The sequence below is a fragment of the Protopterus annectens genome, chromosome 4.part0 (genome assembly GCF_019279795.1).
Source record: "Protopterus annectens isolate FY-2018-M chromosome 4.part0, PAN1.0, whole genome shotgun sequence".
Lineage (NCBI taxonomy): Eukaryota > Metazoa > Chordata > Ceratodontiformes > Protopteridae > Protopterus > Protopterus annectens.
Window position 1 is genome coordinate 562,607,616 of NC_056733.1, and position 22,662 is coordinate 562,630,277.

The following is a 22,662-nucleotide window of genomic DNA, read 5'->3' on the forward strand; positions in this document are numbered from 1 at the left end:
AAAAAAATAGTCCCACATCTCTCCAACTGTGAGACCATAAAACTCATCACGCCAATTGTACCCATTCAGAAAATCCTGTACAGATGAAAAATCGTGTGTATAATAATTTTTGTCTATGTTTGTATAGATATTTGCCAGATGATTATTCCAAGGGAAATTGCATTTTGCTACAGGATGATTCCAAAGGACTATTGAACTCAAAATAATAGCATTCCTACTATCTAACTCTCCACAAGACAGGACAACATCCAAGGTACTATTCTTCCTGAATGGCTGGTGCACAAGATGGCTTGCCATAAGGTCATAAAAATTATCAAATGTAAATTATTAATCTTACTAACACCTCTTATTGTTTTTTCAATTAATATTTGGTAAATGAAAATTGCCTCCAAGAATAAAATTCTGTATAAACATTAATATCTTGAGCTCCTCGTCCCATTTCCTATGCTGAACCTTGTTAAGAGAAGGGTGTTTATAAGACCCCACTAAATTAAATTTTTACCTTTGTCCCAAAGACTTAACACTTATAATTTCACAACCTTCATTACACATAAAAATATGCGTATCTAAAGAGTCCCTTGTATAAATGCAGACTCCACCCCCTTGAGTCCTTCTTAAATTTATGGGACCCCTGGTATCAAGGAAAAGAATCATTGGACTAAATTTTTATTATTCCAACATCTGCATTTCCATGTTCCAACAACAAACTGAATTCATAATATTTGTTATTCAAGCTTCTACCATGTAATACCAAAAGAACCAACCTACTCTTATTCTTAACTTCAGAGACAGTCTTACAGAGTAATCAATTATACATCTAAATGATGCCTCTGAGATCATCCATGTGCAACTAACATTGGGCAAATCTGCAATGCAAATTGTGGCCTGCTACAGATCACCCTCCATGACCCAGGACCACCACTCCACCTTTCTGGAGACACTTGAAAACATGAAGGTCCTACCGAACACCCTGATGTTGGGTGATTTCAATTTCCCTACCATTAACTGGGAAAACTACTCAAGTACAAACTCCCAGGCCCAGCGCTTCCTGGAATTCATAAACTCAAATGCCCTGGATCAGATGGTAAACTCCCCTACCAGAGGTGTAAACATAATGGACCTGGTCATCACAAACATGGGAGACAGGTGTTCCACACCAGAGGTCAACCCGTCACTAGTTAGATCAGACCATAAACTAATCACTCTGGATGTCCACACCTCACCACCACCCCCAACTAAGGAACCACAGTAAAAAACCTTTCTAAAGCAAACTTCACCTTACTTAAGACAGAGGTGGTAAGTTTCACAGCCCCCACACTAAAAGATAACGCTGCCCAAGATACAGAAACCTTTACAAATGCACTCTATGAGCACCAACAAGGATGCATGGATCATGCCATCCCTAGCAAAACCAAGACTCACTCCTCCAAGAGAAGGAAACCAGTCTGGTGGACCCCTGCTATAAACAGGCTATACAATAGAAGGAGGAAACTAGTTCAGAAAAAAAGCAAATCCCAAGAAGGAAAGACATCTCTGATCAGTATCAGTAAGAAACTAAGGTCCCTCATAAAATCATGCAAGGCTAACTTCAAAAGAAAAATAGCCAAGGATTCAAAAGGTAACCACAAAGCCTTCTTTAGCTATGTTAAGAATCTAAGTGGCAACTCACAGATATGCACTAAACTAGTGCAAAATAGCACAAAATATACTGAACCTACTGATAATGCCAACATCCTGGCAGATAGATTCAGTGCAAACTTCAACCCCCTCTCAAACCAAAAGGCCCCACAACAATACCAGAAAAGTGTAGTGTCCCAGAAATCACAGGTGCACAGGTGAAAATAGCCCTTTCAAAAGCCAAAAACACAGCGTCAATGGGGCCAGATGGTGTCCCAGGCTGCGTCTTGCATGAACTAAAGAACGAACTAACCTCCCAACTAAACACGCCATTCAACCTCAGCCTCTCCACAGGCTACATGCCCAAAGAATGGCGCACAGCAACGGTTATTCCACTCCACAAAGGAGGGGCCACAACTGACCATGGTAACTATCGCACCATAAGCCTGACTAGCCTGTGTCTACAAGGCTATGGAGCGCATCATCATGGAACTCATTAACAAAGACATTGGGAACCTCCAAACCCTTGACCCGACCCAGTTCGGCTTTGTTAGGGGCAGATCATGCCTACTAAACCTGGTTGACTTCTTCGAGACTGTCACCAAGGCTATAGATGAGGGAAAGATTGTTCACACAGCCTACCTTGACCTCGACATGGCTTTCAACACCATTTCCCACTCGGGTATTAAAAAAAAACTCACCAGCCTGAATATAAACCAATATGTCACAAGATGGGTTACCAACTGGCTTGCAGACAAAACTCACACAGTAAGAATAGTGGGCTCCAGGTCAGACTCTAAACCAGACACAAGTGGTGTCCCACAAGGCTAGGTCTTGGGACCCCTACTGTTCAGCATATATTTATCAGAAGTACAGGCAAACACAGGAGGACTATGGCTAACTAAGTTCACTGATGATTGCAAACTGGGAGCCATAACTGACTCTTCGGCTGACACGGACATCCTTCAAAAGGGTCTTACTAAGACGGACACCTGATGTCAAAGTCATGGCCTCAAGCTAAATGCCACAAAATGCATAGTCATCCCGTTTGGGAAAAACAAAACACCTACGAATTACCACATAGGTGGCAACCCCCTTAATGCAGAACAGGTAATAAGAGATTTGGGGACCTAGGTAGATAGTAATCTCTCCTCTGACAATCATATTGCCAAAGTAGTTAGAAAATCCTTCTCTGTGGCCCATCTAATTACTAAAGGGTTCACATCTAGAAATAAAGAGGTTATAGTGCCCCTCTACTCGTCACTCATCAGACCCATCATAGAGTACAATGCCCCATTTGGGATGCATCTCACAAGACACTTCCAACAGCTGGAAAAAACAGAGTAGTACCTCACCAAGAGGATTACTGGCCTCAAACATATGTCCTATGCAGCCCGACTGAAAAAACGACGGCTGTACTCAGTGGCATATCACTTACTCAGAGGTGATCTCTGCCTGACTTACAAAGCCATGTCCAACTCAGAATTGATGGATATGCTCCATCTAAAGAAATCCAACTCACTGCAAGACACGCACTCGAGTGAGCTAAACCTCGCCACAACAGTAAATAGAACATGCTGGAGGGACAGATTTCCATCACAGAGACTCCCCATGCTTTAGAACAAAATTCCAAACTACATTAGGCAGAGACCCTCACTAACACTCTTCAAGAGAAATCTTGACAAGTGGATGGGTAACAGAAAATACATCCCTGGGATCACTTCATTGGCTCTGCTTGACAGTGGATCAGTTAATTATTCAATGAGGTGGCAATAGCCGACACACTCTGGCAAGGCTTATAAATGCCCTCGGGCAGATTGCCTAGTACCTACCTATGAACCTATAAAAAACTTTGACTGATTTACATAGTATTTGCTGTATGGCTAACATGCAATACATCATTTGCAATATAATAATACCAACCCATTATATATGCCTATTAATAAATAAATAAATTCTTAGATTCAAGCATGTTTTTTCAAACACAACTATTAAACTTAATATCTTCTGCTGTAACAACATCCTTATGTTTAATTGCTGGGAAAACATCCATAAAATATCTTAACCTCCAATTGCTCTACATAACGTTTCCCGACATCATTATTTCCACTGCATACCACTATTACTGATACTCTTGTACTGACCTTAACCAACCTTTTAATACAGTGTTTAATATCTACCATCATAGTACTTTGGAATACAGTAACTTACTTTGCAATATAGAAACTACCACTCAGTATTTATCAATACATACAAGTAGTTTTACATGCATATAAGCATAGACTCTCCTATAATCAAGACAATCCCCTTATCCTAACTCAACTCCTTCACAATCTCCTTGTTGATATTATCACAATAATTACCATCGTCTACTTTGTCTTCCCAACCTAATTCCTGATGGTCTTGAACTACTTCATCAGGGTTCCCATTTTTTTAACCTCATTCTGCTTTATCAGTAACATTCTCCTCAGCAAGTGGAAGTTTGCCTAATGTCATTCTTCTTTTTCATCCTTGCCTTGACCTCGCACCTTTCCCCAGGATTGTTACCTAGTACAATATTATCCTCCTCACTAGACTCATTTACTTGCCTCTTACTTTTTCTAAAACTGATACTGTCTTGCTTTTCCTTAATGAGCCTGGATCCTCTAATGTCATTTTATTTATTATTTAATTTATTTATTTTACATTTGTTGACCGGGTTTGTCCAACTGAGCTGAAGAGCCCTTTTTCAGCTGAGGTCCGGGGAGAAAAGCTCCAACATATTATATAATTTTCATTATAAATTAGCATTAAACAGCAATGTTACAGGATTATTACAAGGCATTAAGTAGCAATACAATGTTATACAGTGTCAATATTTATATACAAATATATATATTATATATATATATATATATATATATATATATATATATATATATTTATAATACACATATATATATTTACATATGTGTGTGTGTATATATATATATATATATATATGTGTGTGTGTGTGTGTATATATATATATATATATATATATATATATATATATATATACACATACATATAATTTACACACACACACACACACATATATATATATGTTTATAATATTTATATATTTTTGTCATATTTATAACAATTAAGTTTAGTTAACAGTATTTGGTCCTCAATGATTTCCCTGATAGATGGAGAATCTTCAAAAGTGTTTTGGTCTGCAGAAACTGAAGTTGTTTAGGAAATCTGTCCACAATGAAGATTTAATGACATTAAAGCAGACATTATGTAAACGCAAAAAGCTGTGCCTGTTACAGCAAAGAAAGCTGGGATTATGGAGATGAATGCTACACATTTTTCAATTTTTTGGTTTGTTAGTTTGAATTCTAAGTATCTGAAACTGCTGTTTAATAAAATACCTTTTTTTTCGTCTAGTGCAACCTCACATATGTATATATTATATAGACATACTAAATTAAAACAAACACTATTAAATTGCAATTTAGTGTAGAACAGATGGTGGAGCTCTCACAGTCACAGAATAATTAACAAATGGAAGATCTTTTGAGTTCTTGATATGTATTAAATAATACATGTTAACTATATATAGTGTTTTCATGCATACATGTGTTGAAAAGATGAAACTTTCAGAATAAATGTTTATTACACTGACAGGAATCTCTATAAGATTGGGGAGATGAGCTCCCATTTCCACTGTGAGATTTGTCTAACAGATCAACTTGTACCAGATTTAGCTGTGTACAGACAATGTTTAAGACATGCGAAAGATACGAATGTTGCATGTACATATAGCATTCAGATTGCACTTTGAATACAAATAAGGTTAATAGCGAAAGTCCACAGAGGGTGGAGAACATTCCTCATAAGCATTTGATCTAACAGTACAAAAGATAAACAACTTTATATTACCATTTCATAACATACCCATAAACACCTGGGTGCCATCGCTGTCCCTTCTGAGTCTGCCTGCCACCACGTGCCAAGGCTGACATTGTTTCTGTAGTTGCTGTTCATCTGCCTCCACTGTGGGTACATCCCAAAGGGCAGAGAGTTCACAATCATAGACTGTTAAAACCTCTACATCACCCACCAATAGTCTGCCTAGCAAAACACAGTGCGACAACGTGTCTCTGTTTATACCACAAGGTTTTATCTATGTCCCTGTCATGGAGATAATGGTATGTTAGGCACTGTCAAATTCTTCTGTGCGTGAAGTTGAATGACCAGGTAGTCAATTTGTTATGGTTGGTCACTGTCCTTGTTAGTGGGTGATGATGCCAGGGACATTCCTTAGAGAGGGCGTACCAATTGTTGGGGATGTTCATGGTCTGAACCCCTCCTCACCTGAGGACCCACAGCGACTTTCATACATATACACACAGAGTGCAACCAACAACCACATCTGCAGGAACTATGTCCATTGGAATCCATTCTGGACAAGTACCCAGTATTGCTAAACACTATCCCTCTCAGGAAGCAGCTCCCCCAATCCCCTGGTAATATCACAAAGTCTCTTGTACATCCATAGTTACTTTCTCCCACTGCTGTGCCCATTGTCAATTCCTTTTGCTATATCCCTCCCAACCTGTGCATATTATTCCAACTGTGCTCTAACCTTATGGTTGTGTAATATGGGTAGGTAATTCCTGATGCGCAGAGTGGCCAGTCAATGCACTCTACTGTATATATCAGTTTTAATCTTTGCTTTGTCTAATTTGGCTCAAAGTTACAGATCAGATGCCACATCTTTCCCAGTGCTGTACTGCATTGCACCCACCACAGTCAGCCCCTGTAGCCTGTTCCTCCAATGGTTCCCCGACTGCAACCTCCTCATTTACTGGCTCTTGTCTAACTGGTTGTCTGATGTCAATCCCCTGCTCTAGCTTTTTTCAGAACTGCACAGACAACAAATATCTTGTTGCAGGTCTCTTAAGCATACCACAGTCAAAACACAGTCTCAACAATGTTGTAGTTCTGCTAAAGTGTGTGTGTGGTACTACATCTAAGCCACACTTGGTGGTTTAAGTGCCAATGTCATCAGAATGACTCTAGGACTTAATAGGCATGGGCAATAAGATGTCTTGTAGTAAAGTCATGCTGCACAAATTGTTAGTATAGATCATGTGTGTGTTAGATGAGGGAATCATGGGAATTACCTGGATGAAGCAAAGATGGATGAAGAATAGACACATTGTACATAACAGTCTGTGTGTTGCACATCACTTGGTAGTTGATGGTTGATATACCATTGCTTGACCAGCTGGGTTACTGATAGCAATAAGAATACAATCAATGACCCCTAGAATCTCAGGGAAATGGGCTATTCATAGAACACCTACACAGCGTTGCTTCTCTCCTTTATGGTCACTAGAAACCACATGTGTTCCTCCTTATGCTGCACAAAAAACAGCCAGCACCAACTGGAATGGGAAAAAGCTCAACTTTAATGAATTAATCCACAGTCAACAGACCAGTTTCGGCCCCAAGGCCTTTCTCAATGCATATTATTAACTGCAGTCAATCACCATATATATATATATATATATATATATATATATATATATATATATACTCTATCATTCAAATAATTAACTAATTAACTACAATAAAATTATAAATGGTCATTCAAACAGGAGGAAACAATCCACCCAGTCTCACAATCCATAATTTCTCCTTTTTATTCAAAATATTATGCCAGCCTGTCTTAAAACACCTATTGCCCAATATTCTATCAATAATGATACATTTGAAGCTAGCAGGAGTGTGTACAGTTGTGTGTTTATATAATGCATTTGTAGAGTGTTTATTTCTAATATCACTAAGATGTTCAGAAATATGTAACCTCATCGATATAGAGGTTTGACCAACGTAAAAAGCCGAACAAGTACATACTGCAAGGTAAATGACCCAGTCACTACTTCAATTAGAAAAAATCCAGGATGTGTTTTTACTGGTTAATTCCTTAGCTTGATAAATGCATTTGCAAAATGAACAGTGCCCAAACGGAAAGCATGCCACTACCCTAGTACCATCCAATGTACATTGTGACAAATGGTCAGAAGGTATATTACATTTACAATGACTAAAGTGACTGCCCAAAGTCTTTCCTCTATGGAAGGAAAATGAGCATATATCCCCCAATAAATCATGCAATCTGTCATCAGCCAGCAAAATGTCCCAGTGGTGTTGCACCAGATCCATAAACTGATATGTATTCCTACCATAGCTCGTAGTAAATTTAATTTTAATATTATCATTCCGATCTATGTCTTTCTTATAACTAAGTAAGTCACTTCTATAAAGTTGTTGGACCTCTTTACTAGTTTTAAATAACTTAGCTAAAGGGTAACCCCATTCCTTAAAACGCTTGATCAAATCCTGGTCAAAGCGCATATAGACTTCTGTGTTAGAGCAGATATGCTGAACCCTCATAAATTGGAACTTCGGAATATTGCTGATAACATGCTTAGGATGACAAGTGGAGGCATGCAATAACATATTTGAATGAAAATGTTTCCTAAACACAGAACTGGCCAATGTACCATCCTCTTGTCTCAATACATTCACATCCAAAAAGGGAATAGATGACGGATCGCAATTGGCAGTGAATCTGAACAACCATTAATTTTCATTCAAATACTGGACAAACTCTCATAGCTATACTTCATCCGATTTCCACACGATCCAGCAGTCATCCAAAAAGCGTCTCCAAATATCTATTTCATCAAGAAATAGATTGTGATTGTTATCATAAATAATCATTTGCTCAAGATAACCCATGAACAAATCAGCATATATGGGTGCAAAGGATGTACCCATAGCTGTCCCTTTAAGCTGTAGATAATATTTGCTGTTGAAGTAGAAAACACTTTTTTGTGAGGACATGTTCTGCCAAACACAGAAGAAAGGTGTTGAAACCTGGACTGTACAATGGAATTTTATCCAACCAGTATTCCAATGCACATAGCCCTGCCCAATGTGGAATACTGGTGTATAAAGATGTTACATCCAAGGTACACATTGGCCAACCACGTTTCAATTGAGTGACTCGTATAATATTGAGGAACTCTGTGGTATCCTGCAATCATGCCCTAACTCCTTTCAACAAGGGTTTTAAATAAGTGAGGGAACCTTTCCTAGATACAATCAGTCTCCCTTGTGGTTTACTGGCATTTTTGTGAATCTTTGGGAGAAGGTATAAATACTGAGGTAAAGGATCCTTCACTTTTAAATGAAAAGAAGTAATCTTATCAATAATTCCTTCACTAACTGCATTTTTCAAAAAGCTATCTATTTCTTTTTTAAACTTAGTTGTGGGGTCAATAGGCATACATGTACAGAATCTAGCAGCCTGTAGCAGCTTTTATCAGCCTCCTCAGCATACATTAACTAATGCATCACTACTATGGTACCACCTTTGTCTGCTTGAAAAATAACAATATTTTTATTATTCCTTAACCTATCTATGGCTTCCACTTCTGATGTTGTTAAGTTAGGAGGAAACAAATTCTCATTATTATTAGAACTACAATGCAGTTCTTTCAAAATACATTTAAGAAATATTTCCACATTTTTGTTCATAGGTGGAATGTATGTAGATTTAAGAAACCTAAAGCTGCTAGAATGAGTACAACCACCATCCAAACTATCTTCATGGAAATGCAATTTAATATTCAATAATCAACAAACTGCATAAAGATCCTGCACAAAAATGTCGTCAGACACAAAAAATCCAGGAATGAAGTTCAATCTTTTTATTAAGTATCATATAATCAGAATCAGACAATACCACAGATGAAATATTGAGAACATTGTCTCGAGGATTTACTTGGGTTTCAAAAGGTTCAACATTACTTCCAAAGATCTGTCTGCACTTATGCTTCCTACCCCCCCCACTTTTTTCTGTTAATAAAGGGACTGAACTAATACCCTGTGTTGAGTCTCCTTGTTTAAAAGAACAAGTTTTCTTATGAGCTGGTGATGTTTGCTGTCTTTCAGTTTCAGTATCAGTGTAGGAAGACAAATCTTCCCCAGAAGTGTCACTAACTGTTTTTTAAGGATAGATTTCCTTCCTTTCCTCTTTTAACCCATTTGTAATGAGCCATTTTTAACAAATTTGACACTTTTAACATAATCAAAAGGTTTCCCCAAATTATAATCCCTTAAATCCCTGTTGAATTTAAGTATTTTCCTTTCTTTCAATTCTTGTTCAAACTTTAACAAGTCCTTACTCAATTTATCAAAAAAAGAAGTTATGTACCTACCATAACGTTCCATGTTAGTTGTCCTTCATCTCACCTTCCTTCTTGCTGGATGGGGTTCGGAGCTGATTCTCGGCTCCGACTCGACCACTTATTATAGCTCGAGAGCTCTTTACTGGCTTGAGGCTACCCCTTATTCCAGAATGCCCAGCGTCAGCTACCCAGATCTCGTTTGAGATAGCTCACACTAGACATAATTATAGAAAATAATCCATTAATAGAACTGGATATGCAGTTAATTGTCATGGTTTTGTTGGGAAGTGACTAATAACAAAACAAATTAGCCAGTGAAACCATTGAGAAACTCCTCTCAATCCTTGAGGAAGGGGGTCGGGGGGGGGGGCGCAAGAAGGAAGGCGAGATGAAGGACAACTAACATGGAACGTAGGTACATAACTTCTTTATGTTAAGTTGTCTAATCTCGCCTTTGTTCTTGCTGGATGGGACAGCATCCCTAGCACCTCAATCCTGGGTGGCTCAATAGAACAGACTCTTCAGAACCATGGAACCAAAGGAAGCCCTGCCCCAGGAGACCACATCTACTTTGTAATGAGAAATGAATGTATGAGGATCTGCCCAAGTAGCTGCTGCACAAATTGAATCTATGGGCAATCTAGACTGAAACACTACCGAAGTAGCTACTGACCTGGATGAATGACCTTTGGGTTTTGTTGGAAGATCTTTTTGTCGCAAACGGTAGGTATGGGCTATGGTGTCTGATAACCATTTTGACAATGTTACTTTAGAAACTGGAAGGCCTTGTTTGTTGTTAGCAAATGAAAGGAACAACTGATCTGATTTTCTCATCTCTTTAGTTCTATGGAGATAAAAACGCAGTTGTCTATGCACATCCAATTGGTGTAATCTGTATTCTGCCTTGTTGGAATGATTAGGGAAAAAGACAGGAAGGTCAATGGATTGATTCAAATTGTGTTCTGAACAAACGTTAGGTAGAAAAGATGGGTTGGTTCTCAGAGAAACTCTGTCTTTGTGAAAAACTAGGTATGGAGAGCGAACACATAGTGCATGAAGTTCTGAAACACGTCTGGCAGAAGTAATAGCAACTAAAAAAAGAGTTTTCCAAGAGAGAAATTCCAAGGAACATGATGTTGCTGGTTCAAAGGGTGGCAGTATCAAGGAGGCCAGAACCAAATTGAGATCCGAAGGTGGAAGGGGCTCTTTTACTGGGGGGGGGGTCTAAGTAGAGATGTACCTCTCATGAAGGCCTTGCAGAGTTTGTGAGACATTAGAAACTCTGACATGAAAATTTGAAATGGCAGCTAATTGTACTTTGATGGTAGCAGTCGCTGCACCAGAATGAAACAGTTCTGCTAAGAAATCCAAAACCTCGTGCACAGGAGCTGTAAAAGGATCTAAATTTCTGGATTCTGCCCAGTAAGAGAATCTTTTCCATTTGCTAGCATAGACTTTCCTTGTAGTTGTGTTATAGGAGGAAACAGTAAAATCACGCACTGCTGGGGAAATATTGGGGAGCCTGGCTAGGACTGGAAGTGGAGTAACCAAGCTGTGAGCTTGAGGGATTGGTGTAGCCCGCCTGATTGATGAATCAAGAGGTCCGGTACTGGGTCCAGAATCCAAGGCTGGGCTAGAAGGTGGGGGTGAAGGAACGGAAACCAAATCTGCTGAGGCCAATAAGGGGCAATGAGGATCATTTTGCAACCCAACGATTTTGCTTTCTGAATGACTTTTGGAATTAGGGGAAAGGGGAGAAATGCATAAAGGAGTCCCTGAGGCCAATCATGGACTAAAACGTCCCTGGGTGTCTTTCCTGGAGGGGGAACAAGGGAGAAGTAGCTGCTACACTTGTTGTTGAGGGGAGAGGCAAAGAGATCGCAGCAAGGCTGGCCCCATTTACAGAAAATAATATCCACAATTTCCTGTTTCAGAGACCACTCGTGAGGCATGAGGATCGCCCTGCTGAGCCTGTCCGCTATTATGTTGGATGTCCCAGGGATATGCATTGCTGTCAGAAAATGTTGGGAGGAAATTACCTATTGCCACAGTCTGAGGGCCTCTTGGCACAAGGGGTAAGACCTGGTTCTGCCCTGTTTGTTGATGTACCAAACCACTGACATATTGTCTGTCTGTCTGTATTGCAATAGTCCCAGCAGGGAAAGTCTTGAAGAGCTTGCAATGCTAGGAGCACCGCTCTCAACCCCAGGACGTTGATGTGCAAGTGGTACTCCTGAGGTTGCCAAGTGTCTTGGACTGTCTTCCCTAGATAATGCCCCCCCACACCCTATCAGGGAAGCATCCATGGTTACTGTGGCGACCGGATGGGGTTCCATAAAAGGTCTGCCCTGAGTAACTAATGGTGAGACCATCCACCAGGAAAAGTGTCGTTTGCAAGATCCATAATTAACACCATGTGAAACATGGGTAATTCCTGGAAGAACCATTGCGTGAAAAGAAGCCACTGAAGGATTCTCATGTGAAAGCATGCTAAGGGAACTAGATGAATGGCCACTGCCATGGACCCCAGAGCTTTAAGAACATATTTGACTTGAATTCTTTTCCTCCTCAGGAGAAGTGACACATGTTTTCGAATAATGGAAACTCTTTCCTGAGGCAATTTTACAATCATTTTTCTTGTGTTTAGCTCTGCTCCTATGTATGTAATAGATTGACAGGGCAACAAGGCAGATTTTTCGAAGTTTATTGTGATGCCTAGTTGAGCACAGGATGTGATGGTATAATCTCGTGCCTCTATAAGTTATTGCCTGGTGGTATCATTGATGAGCCAGTCATCCAGATAAGGAAACACCTGGAATCGTAGATGTCTCAGGTGAGCCGTGACTACTGCCATGCATTTGGTGAACACCCTGGGGGCTGTGGTGAGACCAAAGGGCAGAGCTCTGAACTGGTAATGACTGACCCCCTAGCAAGAAGTGTAGAAATCTCCTGGACCATCTGTCCATTTTTATATGACAGTACATGTCCTGAAGATCTATGGAGCACATCCAATTGTCCTGACCCAGAAAGGGGAGAATGGACTGCAGTGTTACCATCCGGAACTTTTCTTTTTGTACAGATTTGTTTAACCTGCAGAGATCCAAAATTGGTCTCCAGTCCCCTGTCTTTTTGGGCACTAAAACGAATCTTGAGTAAGTTCCGGATCCTACTTGGTCTGCAGGGACTTCCTGTATGGCTCTTTTTTCTAGCAGTCTTGAAACTTCTGTGACTGCCTGATCCCTTAGATTGGGTGGAACATCTAGGATGGATTTTTTTGAAACAAAAGGGGGATGATGAAAGGGAATCTTGTAACCTCTGGATATAATGGCTAGTACCCATTTGTCTTTTGTAATATTTTGCCAGGCGATTGGGTACAATGAAAGCCTTCCCCAACTGCCTACAGAGTTGAGCAGTTGGGCATCCCTTCAGGGATGTTGATATGGTATGGAAGAGAACATATCTCTGTCACCCTGATTTTGCGGACCCCCCCTCTGCCACGAGAGCGGCGTCTGCCATTGTTATTATTTCCCCCTCTGCCCCTGGGGGAAAAATCACCACGTGCATCAGGCAAGGGTCCCTGGGATTTCTGAAACCACATCTTTCCACCCTTCTGACCCTTTGGGTATGGTCTGATAGGAGTGGAAAAATTGACGCCAACATCAGAGAGCGTCTTGCCTTCCTGCTGGCACCTGGTAAGCATATCTTTCACCTGAAGCCCAAAGAGAGAGGAGCCATCAAAGGGGGTATTGGTGAAGGACGTTCTGAAAGGTTCCATAAACTGACACAGCTGCAGCCAAGAATGTCTCCTAAAAGCCACTCCTGTTCCTGCAGCTCTACTCACTCCATCGGCTGCTTAAGAAATAAGCCTCATGGAGGAGTTGACTATTGAATTAAGAGTCGTCAGCTGGGTAGCTACCTTGGCTGAAGCTCCCTCAGCTGTGGGATCTTGTAGGGTATCTCCAAGCTCTTTTAGGAGATCCCTCTGAAGCCTAGTAAAATGGGAAAGATAGTTCAGGGACCTAAGGGAGAAGGTCGTTAATGACAACATCCACTTCCCATATCTGTCCATTGTACGAGAGTCTTTATTCAGTGGATGGACAGATGAGGAGGTTTCAGCTAACTCTCTCTTTGTGGCTGCTGCTACCACTATGGCATCAACTGAGACACCTTTAGTTAAAAATTGTTTGTCTTGGGGAGCTGTGGTGAATTTATTGGGTCTCCTCGGGACAGGTTCCATGGAATCTGGAGCTGACCAAGCCTTTTGAGACAATACAGATACGAGTGGATCAAAAGACGGAGACACCCAGGAGGTGGAAGGTCGGGAACTAAACGCATCCAGGTATAGGGACTCATCCTCGGAGGAGGCTAGGGAAGTCTAGCTATGCCTCTGCCTGAGAATCTCAAGGATGTCCGAAAAGGAAACATCTTCAGAGGGGGACCTTGAAGACCCCTCCGATTCATCCAGGTCTGTATCTGAGGTGACAGACTCAGGGCAGTCTTGATGCTTCCTCTTGCACGTTTTCTTCTGGAAAGCCTGCTCAGAATGCTCTGGGGAGGTTTTGGAAGAAGAGGGTTCACCCAATGGGCTGTCCTAGGGCATAGGTTCCCTATGCTTTTGGGGCTGGAGGAGGAGCAAAGATTGTCACAGCAAGGAGGAGATAAGGGGCTTACAATAAAAGGAACTTACAAACTACTACAAGAGAGAACATATATATCAAATTTTAAGCACAATATTTGAGTTCGATAGAAAAAAAAATTATACTAAGCCTGAGTCAGTATTGATCGCAACCACGCAGCTAAAGAGGCAAATGAGATCTGGGTAGCTGATGCTGGGCATTCTGGGATAAGGAGTAGCCTCAAGCCAGTAAAGAGCTCCCAAGCTACAGTAAGTGGCTGAGTCAGAGCCAAGGATCGGCTCCGAACCCATCCAGCAAGAACGAAGGTGAGATTGGACAACTTAACATCACAGTTTATATTTAGGCAAGCCCTCATAAGGTTTTGCTCTCTCACATATCTGCATCACTTCAGATATATATGTATTAATTCTACGTTCATAATATTCACGTAAAGTTATGACAAACTGCATGGACGCATTCTGTTGAATTTCAGACCAAACAGTAAGAAGTGTATCATCAGGCTGACCTACCAAAGGTTTAATATGAATCCTTAACCCCCTTGATGTAATACCCTTTTCTAAGTATGCCTTAAAAAGCCTAAGGTGCCATACAAATGACCTAAGTGTTTTCATATTTTTGTTTAACTGATCAAAAATGGAGGTACACATAGTATCCGAGGATGGTTCACCTGATTAACATCATTGTTTAGAGAACCAATACCAAAAACCTGAACATCTTCTTTGTTGGCTGACAATCCCCTCAAAATGGTAATCAAATCCATGATCTACACAATAATACAGTTTGTCAATGCTTAATAAATGGATATAAGGAATTAATATGACCAATGAGAGAGTTGTTAAAAAGGCCCAAAAGACTAAGATGGCACTCTCATATATAACAGTACAACCATAAAGAATACAATCATAAATGTTGATCCATCATATACTAACAGGGACACAATGTGAAGTGCACTATATCAATAATCACTAATATATGTTGAAACCCTTATAAAATATAAAACGTATCCAAAGCCATGAAACACATGACCTATGCATACATCAATCATTAACCACTAATGTGCATATTACAAAAGAAAATTATGTTTTGAAAAACCTGACACAACTAAATAAATATTGTCAGTAGCAAGCATAAGCAACACTGAAATTATTGTATGACATATGGATAAACAATACATCTAATTCAAAACAATCATTCCAATGCCACAAAATATTCCCATAAAGAATACACAATCTTCTTCTTCTTCTTTAGGCTTTTCCCTGTTAGGGGTCCCCACAGCGGATCACTGTCCGCTCATGATTGGCAGTGGAGTTTTACAGTGTACAGTTGCCAGCCCGGCGCCCAACCTTCCACAAAAGGCGCACACAAGCACGCACTCACACCTAGGGCCAATTTAGTGTGTCCAATCCACCTACAGCATGTCTTTGGGATGTGGGAGGAAACCGGAGCACCCGGAGGAAACTCACGCGACCACAGGGAGGACATGCAGACTCCATAAATAGTGGTTAAAAATACTGAATATCAAAAGAAAACATGAAAATCCCTGACATATGTTTCCCAATATCATTATATATCCATAACAGAAAAATGTTTAGGCTGTAAAAATAATTATAAAAATATTAAATCATGCACTAAGAAAGATATTAGCTAGTACAATTTACTTGAAGACTATTAAGTCCATGGTTAAACAAAGATTTTATCAAAAACGCAACAACCTGCATGTGAAAAACAGCCCAAAACAAAATGTCCGTTAATCCAAAAAAAGTCTACATATACTCTAGTAATGATTTGGTTAATCCAATGATCGAATGATTATTCTGTCACAAAAATGTTGATATGAACACCTTCAGGAATGCATGGATCATGCGATCCCAAATAAAACCAAGACCCAATCCTCCAAAGGCAGACGTCCTGTCTGGTGGACCCCAGCCATAAACAAGCTATACAACAGAAAGAGGAAGCTACTAAATGATAGAGCAAAATTCCAAAAAGGGAAGGCATCTCTGATCAGTATTAGCAAAAAACTACGGGCACTCATAAAATCGTCTAAGGCCAGCTTCGAGAGAAAAATTGCCCAGGACACTAAGGATAATCACAAGGCTTTCTTTAGTTATGTTAGGAACCTGGGTGGTAATTCCCAGATATGCTCAGAATTAGTCCAAAATGACAAAAAATACACCGAACCCACAGACATTGCCAACATCCTAGCTGACAGGGTCAGCGCAAACTTCTCCCCCCCCCCACCAAAAGGGCAAATATCTATTCCAGCAGAGTGCTGCCCCCCTGACATCTCAGATGCCCTCTCCAAATCAAAAAACACAGCATCAATGGGACCAGACGGTGTCCCGGGCTGCATCCTACATGAACTCCAAGAAGAGCTAAACCCAAACATAAAACTACTGTTCAGTCTCAGCCTTACTACAGGATATGTACCCAAAGAGTGGCGTACAGCAACTGTGGTCCCTCTCCACAAAGGTGGTGCCTCATCGGATCCTGGAAACTATCGCCCCATAAGCCTGACTAGCTTGGTCTGCAAAGCTATGGAAAGGATAATCATGGACCTCATAAATAAAGATATTGAGGACCTACAGACACTGGATCCTACCCAGTTCGGCTTTGTTAAGGGCAGATCCTGCCTCTTAAACCTGGTTGATTTCTTTGAAACAGTCACCAAGGCCATTGACGAGGGGAAGGTGGTCCGCACAGCCTACCTGGACCTTGCAAAAGCCTTCGATACAATACCCCAATCGGGCATTATAGATAAACTCACCAGCTTAAATATAAACCCCTATGTCACTAGATGGGTTGCAAACTGGCTCAAGGACAAAACCCACATGGTTAGAATTGCTGGAGCCATGTCAGACTCCAAACCAGTTACAAGTGGCGTCCCACAAGGCTCAGTCCTGGGACCTCTCTTGTTCAGTATATATTTCTCTGAGGAACAGGCCAACACGGAAGGACTGTGGCTGACCAAGTTTGCAGATGACTGCAAACTGGGCGCCATAATCGACTCTCCAGCTGACACAAGCTTCCTCCAAAAGGGCCTCATAGAAACAGACAACTGGTGACAGAGCCATGGCCTCAAGCTAAATGCCAAAAAGTGTATAGTCATCCCCTTTGGCAAAAACAAAGTGCCCACAAATTACCACATAGGTGGTAATCCATTAAGTACAGAAGAAGTAATTAGGGACCTGGGGACCCAAGTTGATAGCAATCTCTCATTTGACAACCACGTGGCCAAAGTGGTTAGAAAAACATTTTATATAGCCCACCTAATCATGAAGGGATTCACATCTAGATCAGGGGAGGTCATCGTGCCTCTTTACTCATCCCTCATCAGGCCCATAATTGAGTACAATGCCCCTTTTGGGATGTACCTTACCAGACACCTGCAGCAACTGGAAAGACCCCAAAAGTATCTCATCAAGAGGATCAAAGGGCTCAAACAGATGCCATATGCTGCCCGGTTAAAGAAACTCCAGCTCTACTCAGTGGCATACCGCCTGTTCAGAGGTGATCTGTGCCTGACGTATAAAGCCATGTCCAACCCGGAATTAATGGACATGCTGCACCTCAGAAAATCCAAATCCTATCGAGCTACATGCTCGAGAGACTTGAACCTCAGCACTGAAATAAATAGGACATGCTGGAGGGACAGATTCATAACCCAGAGGCTCCCTTCACTCTGGAATAAAATCCCAGTCCAGGTTAGGCAGAGTCCCTCACCGACTCTCTTCAAGAGGAATCTTGATGAGTGGATGGGAGATCGTAGGTTTACCCTGGGTATGACTTCTGTGTCACTATTAGACAGAGGCACAGTATACTAACCTCAAAAAAAGGGCATAGCAAAATTAATTTAAAATGGGTGGCGAAAGCCAAACACACTCTGGCTAGGCTTATAAATGCCCTAGGGCAGATAGCCTAGTATGAACCTATGAACCTATATGTTTGAAACCTTCAGCAGCATGAATTGAAGACAGTCCTGCAAACAACAAAATTGCATGCAAACTATAATGATGTCCAAATAATAATGAAAGTTCCCCTGTAGAGAGAAACCACCTTCCAATATGGACACCACACAGTAAACGAATGGTTTAAACAGGTTGAATAGCCCAACTGCCACAAAAAATAGCCCAGTGCAAAGCAAAGTCTAAACAATATAATATTGCTGCAAAAACAATGGCAATAAAGTCCACCTTGTATAATAAAAAGTTCCAACTTAGAGAAATCGGTTGGTGTTCACCTCTTCTGAAAGCCTGGAGAAAAATAACAAACTGAGCACTGAAACCCCTCCTTATGCTGCAGCATAACATCAAGGAACTGAAGTAATACTCATGAAGAAGACACCTGTGATGTACCCACTATGTCTACAATAAAAATGGAAGGGCACTGCAGGAAGAAATGTCAAAACCACCAAACATTAGTGACCACAGGGATCATTATCCCATGCATCCCATAACAGTCCATGTGAGAATGCTGCATGTCTACCAACTGCTATGCAGTGTCATGTCCACATGATTCATAGATTCATAGGTGTGTACTAGGCTAATGGCCCTGGAGCCTATACAAGCCTAGCCCATAGACGTGCCCTGGCATCGTGCTGCCTGACGTTAGTTCCCAGTGTCTCTATCAAGTACAGGCACTGGAGTGATCCCCGGGGTGAACTTTCTATTTCACAGCCACCCATCAAGATTTCTCTTGAAGAGGGCCAGTGAGGTGCTTTTCTTGACATGTATGGGAAGTCTATTCCAGAGCATGGGCAGTCTCTGGGTTATAAACCTGTCCCTCCAGCATGTTCTGTTATTTGTGATAATGAGGCTGAGGTCTCTAGAGCATGTGGTGTGGAGGGACTGGTATTTCTTTAGATGTAGCATTTCTAACAGAGCTGGGTCAGACATGGCTTTGTAAGTCAAGCAGAGATCACCTCTTAGTAGATGATATCAGACAGAAAATAGCTGGAGTTTTTTGAGTCTATCCGTGGGTTTAAGGCCTATGATCCTTTTCGTGAGTTACTTTTGTGGCCTTTCCAGTTGTTGCACGTGTCTAGTGAGGTACATGCCAAATGGGGCATGATAATGTTAAAAACTATGCCTTTGTTGTGGAAGTAATAATGTGTGTTTAGTGTGAAATCAGTCAAAGAGTGTTTCATTTATGCCATCTGACAATCCAAAGCAGAACAGCATATTACTACAGGAATCAACAGAGAGCTATCTTTCCTCATCAGATTAACAATTAATGAAACCATTGTTTCTTTCACAAAGATAAAGACTCTTCGCAGACAAAAGAAAAAGTAGCAGTAAGGTAGATACAGACACTGGCTGAAGGGAAGACAGAAGTGTAGCCAGAGTAAATTATAACACTGATTTAAATGTGGCAACAGGGATTCAGTGCAAAGTGCTGCACTTTGAAAGAAGTACCCATGGGGGATTACTGGAAGGCAAGAACAAAAATCTAGGAGTTGTGAATGAGGAAAATGACCTAAAACAACTCAGTAAAAAATAATCTAGTCCAGCCACAGAATGAGATGTCTGCAAGGAACACAAAAGTACTGCCTCAGTAAAAGGGTGATGAATCATGAAACACATTACTGATGACCAGGAGGCCTTTTCCACAATTACATCAATTCAAGTGGTGACAGCGTATGGCAAAACACATGAAAGAAAATACGCTGGGGGCAACAGCTCCAAAGGGATTGGTTGCACACACATTAACTGAATGGAATACCTATACCTGTCTGAGGACAAGGCAGTGAACATGCAAATGATGAGACCACAACTATGAAACTTGCATAATAGATGTCTAAAATGTTGCTATATTACATATACAAAAACACTTTATGGTAAAACACTTCTGCAAAAGTTGTTTTGTGTCAGAAGCCCCCTTTGCACGCAGTGGGATCCCTCTTAATTATTCTCATTCAAATGTCACATGACCTCAGGGATAAGTGCAAGATAAGAAGCTACCATTATTCTCACATATACCTTGTACTATATGTATCACTAGAATTGGAAAACTAATGTAATGGGGATGTGGTGAATACAGCCCCTCACATAAGGGGTTAAGGGGAACTTTCCCCCTATGAAAAACTATGTCTCCAGTAGCTTTGAAGTATATGACTTCAAAGTGAATGTTCTCAGTCACTCTTTTTGGTTTGCAGTCTTCATGGATCTACTCTTCTGGTCTAAACATTCCCACCTTAATTTTTTTAAACAGATAGTGAAATATAAAGCTCCCATTTCAATGTGCCCTAACCTTTTACAGGTGGTTATTATGCATATCAGTTTGTGTGTGTGAATCAACTAGAGCACAAATGCTTCTGAACATACAGGAAGTTTTTGTAACAGAAAAAAATGCACTGTATAATAAAATCAGAGATAAGTATATAAGTGAAAGTTACCCAGTTTGTCTCAAAACGCACTTAGGCATGAGACAAAATCTGTTTTCTACATATCCTACCATACCTTCTCATTTACTGCATCACATACTATCAAATGTGAGCAGTGCTTACCTTAAAAAAAACATTTACATCATTTGTGTCCATACCTGAATTTTGCTGTGGAGATTCAGTGGCTTCTGTTGGATTTTTTGAAGGCTCTTCATCTGTGCTGCATTTATTCAAATTTCCAAAAGTAATCCGTGCATTCAGTATATGAAACAGGGGTATTTCTGCAAGAAATACATACATTTTATGAACTGGTGATTTAAAATCCACAAAGCTAATATATAAATTTTCCTGAAATATTTAAGCAGTTACAATCTGGTTAAATGATTTATTTTTTTATCACAATAATTTTTAAAACTGTCAGACTTTCATAAGAAAATATACTCTATGACCATATCTCAGTAATTACTATTAGTAGAAATAGAAATAATACAAAAAAAAAAAAAGTAAAGTCATCTTGCAGATTAGAACAGCCCTAGCATTGCTTCTGGAAAAGCATTTTCATTATTTCTCAATAAAAATACAATGCCTGTAATATAAAGTGGTTTATATATTATCAAGTATTTTAAATGAAAATATTCTGTTCAAACTGGCACATTTACTTCTACCATGTTAGTGCAGCTCCATTAATTCCCCGTGGTGGCTTTAATACATTCCACGTGCAAGTAGCATGGCTCTGTGGTGGTGGTGGTAATGATGGTGGTAGAGATACGGAGACTCATCTGTCTCCTCTCCACTGACAGCTGTTAAGAAATAGGCCATATGACCACATATATGAACATACAAAGATCCCAAAGACAGTGACTAGCGACCTATCAAATTCTCCTAAGTGCTGCAATTAGCCCCCAAGCAGCTGCCCCTCCCACACCCAAATCTCACACCTACCTTGTTATGTCCACACAACTTGGAACTTGTTTGATGACTTATATTGTATCACTGACGCAGGCAATTACCCACAGACTTCTTTCTTATCTCTCTTTCAGTGTAAACATTTTTAAATTTCTACGTTTCTCCCTAGATGCCAAACTCCTCCATACTTTTCACCATTTTGTTAACTTAGTGCTGCATGCATCCTGCCACCTGAATTTTTCTACACTTTTATAGCTTCCACGACAATATACAGTACTCAAGATGCAGCTTTATAAGTACCCTGTACAATGGAAAGATGACCTCAGTATCTCTGGAATCCATTGCTCATTCTAAGGAACCCAAAACATTAATGTCCTTCACCACTCACCTTTCACACTGCACTGCATGATTATTACTCCCAAATCATTTTCTCTCCTGTTCCTCTTAAGGCCATCCAACCAAGACTACATTTTTTTTATATGGTTCTCCCCTCTGCAGTGTATCACCATGCACTTGTTTAAATTAAATCCTAGCAGCCACTGCTACCTGCTATATGTCATTCTGGAGAGCAGATCTCATATCTATGCCTACCATACAGACATGAAAGCTATGAAATCTTCTCCTTCAAAATATCCAAACAGTTAATGTACAGATTTTCTACAACTCTATTAGGAATTCTTGAAATTCAAGTTTAACTGTACCAACCAATATACTGACACAGCAAGTGGTTATGCAAACAGACTGTGTGGAAACCTGGATAAATGCATTTATCTGGCAGTCCTTACCAGATCCAAACAAAATGGGAAGTTTAAAAGTAAATCAGCCTGGTGGTCTACATGTATAAATAAGAAATACAGTAAAACAGAAAACCTTCATATCAAGGTTA

At 40.3% G+C, this 22,662-nt stretch overlaps 1 protein-coding gene across 1 annotated transcript in view; it reads right to left on the reverse strand.

The window, feature by feature from the left end:
• Positions 1-22,662, reverse strand: part of ANKRD13A (ankyrin repeat domain 13A) — a 1,453,295-nt gene that overhangs the window by 262,574 nt on the left and 1,168,059 nt on the right. Inside the window, exon 12 of the mRNA XM_044068498.1 lies at positions 21,029-21,151. Within this exon, the coding sequence (XP_043924433.1) occupies positions 21,029-21,151 (123 nt within the window). The remainder of the gene's footprint in view (positions 1-21,028; positions 21,152-22,662) is intronic.